Consider the following 2,299-nt stretch of genomic DNA (forward strand, 5'->3'; position numbering starts at 1 on the left):
CCCCCCCCGGGCGCCAGCCAAGTTTTTTAAGCTCTTCTCCTAACAGCCACCGTGTTCTCTCCTCCAAATCTGCCATCCTAAAGCTCTCTGACGAGACAAGAGTTTGACTGGCTAAATATAAAAATCAGTTTTTCTTTGGGGACTTGGCTTGCCACAGGAGTGGAGCGACCCAGAAGCGGAGCCCCAGTCTTGGCAAGGACGGGGGGCGGGGGGGGGACCCTTCGCTGAGACGGCTCTCAGACTTGCGAACGTCATATGGTGGGGAACAGGAGTGACGGACCGCTCCGTGAACACAGCCATCTGGTTTGGGCTGGAGCAGATTTCAGCTGCGTTCTGGGGGCAAAATAACCCAGCGCTTCTAATATGCGGGGGAAAGCGAACAGTAAGTAACATGGCCAAACACTCGAGGAGTTTAAAAAAAAAAGAAGCAAACAGCACAGGAAAAAAACATGTTGGTGGGCGGCTGGAATAAGGAACTGAAACGGGCCTGTGTCATCAGAGGCTGGGTTCCAAACGGCGAGCACAGCTTATTCACCAGAACAATGAGTCAATCAGCAGAGCCAGGCTGCGAGCTCCACTTCAGCTTTATTCAATTACTGCTTCTCAAAGGCCCGGGATGTTGAGCTAAACTGTCTCCGGGGAGGACTGCAGTTAGATGTTAAAAAGATGATCAGTGCACTGATGCTCACACATTATCTGCTAAAGGGCCTCAGTTCTCTGATCATCACTGATATGAGCAGCAGACGAGGGCTGCACATGGAAAATGTGTCTGTCGCATCAAGTATGAGGACGTTTTCACACTTTTCAGCTCTCAACGCAAACTCAGATTAGTCAGTGTTTTTTTGCGTAAATATGAACGCTTTAAACAAACTCAGATTTATAATCTGTGCGTTGTGAACATGCAGCGCTCCAGGTTTGCTTCTGGTCTTTTGTGTGTAAAGGCAAGATCCCCAGCAATCTGTTGAAATATCTAGTGAAAGTCCACCAGAGAGAAACGCGGGTTCCCACTGACTAGCTCGCAGTTTCTCTCCTTGCCCAGGCGTGTTATGTATTTAAGCAGCCTAGAGCTCGCGCACGGAGTTAGCAGAAGTATACAAACATGGGCTAATGAATAAAAACAACCATTTGCCAGCTGACTGTTGTGGGTTCATTCATAAATTCAATTTGCAGTGGTCAAACCATCAGAAGTTCAGTTTCACTTGAGAGCGCTCAGAGTAGGGGTGTATATAAAGAGCTGGGGTTCGGAGGCACCTCGCAGTAAAAATACTAAAAAAAACTGTCAAAAAAAAAAAAAAAAGTCTTGTACTTAACGTTCCCCCCCCCCATGTCAGTAATCACATTATGGTCTAGTGGTATGTTCAAAACAGTGCTGTTGCAATTTGCTACTCAAGAATGTTAACTGTAAATATGAGAAAATAAGAAAAAGCAATGTTAACTCTCTTGGTAAATTTTTAACTAAAACAAACAAAAAACAACAACTGATAGAAGCAAAGTATCAGTTTAATAAGCAGTATAGGTATTAGTACTGTTAAAAGCAAATCAAAACTCACAAATCAAGATAAAACTAGAGAAGTGAACTTGCAGGCTGAACTTACATTATTGCAGTAGAAGGTGTAAAAGACTCCGGGGACGTAGCAGCCCAGGATGCCGATGGAGACACCAGCATAATCCAGCGCCATCCAGCGGCGGCTGGTCTTCTCTGAGCGATGGCAGCAGAACAGGTGGTAACCCACCGAACACAGCATGCACAGCTGGAGATGGTTAAAACCCAGAGGAGACCGTAAGAGGGACAGTCACATATTACAACAAAGCAAGAGCACAAAAACACCAACAATTTAACAAGAGGTGTCTTAACCGCTCTCTAGCGAGCTGCCTGTCTGATTTGTTGAGAACAACTGCCAAGAGTTTGTATCTGGTCTGATGTCCTTCTGTAACTGCTCAAGATTAAAATAACACTGCAATCATCATATATGACTTCCAACATACGTACGTGTCTAATTTGAGGTTGCCACACTGCTCAACACAACCTTGTTGTAATTGCGCCTGGAACACATACTGTCATGTACCAAAATAAGCTGTACCTGGGTAAACTTGACTAAAAGATGACAGAAACGGGACTGGAATTTCTTTTATAATTAACCCTTATTAAATGTTTATTAACTCAACAGCAAACTGTCTTAAAAAGTGATCATGCAGGAGTTCATGCTACAAATATCTATACTGAAATATGAAATCTGTAGCTTTGACAAAATAAATCAATCTGTTTGGACACAATCTCTAGAAGTGAGGGAAGCTGTGT

At 44.1% G+C, this 2,299-nt stretch overlaps 1 protein-coding gene across 2 annotated transcripts in view; it reads right to left on the minus strand.

Annotated features, from left to right (window-relative positions):
- Nucleotides 1–2,299, minus strand: part of paqr3a (progestin and adipoQ receptor family member IIIa) — a 12,141-nt gene that overhangs the window by 6,888 nt on the left and 2,954 nt on the right. For both annotated transcript variants that reach the window (XR_002274558.1, XM_020595273.1), the window contains exon 4: nt 1,596–1,751. Coding sequence is in view for 1 of the 2 variants with exons in the window: in XM_020595273.1 (XP_020450929.1) it covers nt 1,596–1,751 (156 nt within the window). In the remaining variant the exon portion in view is untranslated. The remainder of the gene's footprint in view (nt 1–1,595; nt 1,752–2,299) is intronic.

This window comes from Monopterus albus, unplaced genomic scaffold, assembly GCF_001952655.1.
Source record: "Monopterus albus unplaced genomic scaffold, M_albus_1.0 scaffold26.1, whole genome shotgun sequence".
Lineage (NCBI taxonomy): Eukaryota > Metazoa > Chordata > Actinopteri > Synbranchiformes > Synbranchidae > Monopterus > Monopterus albus.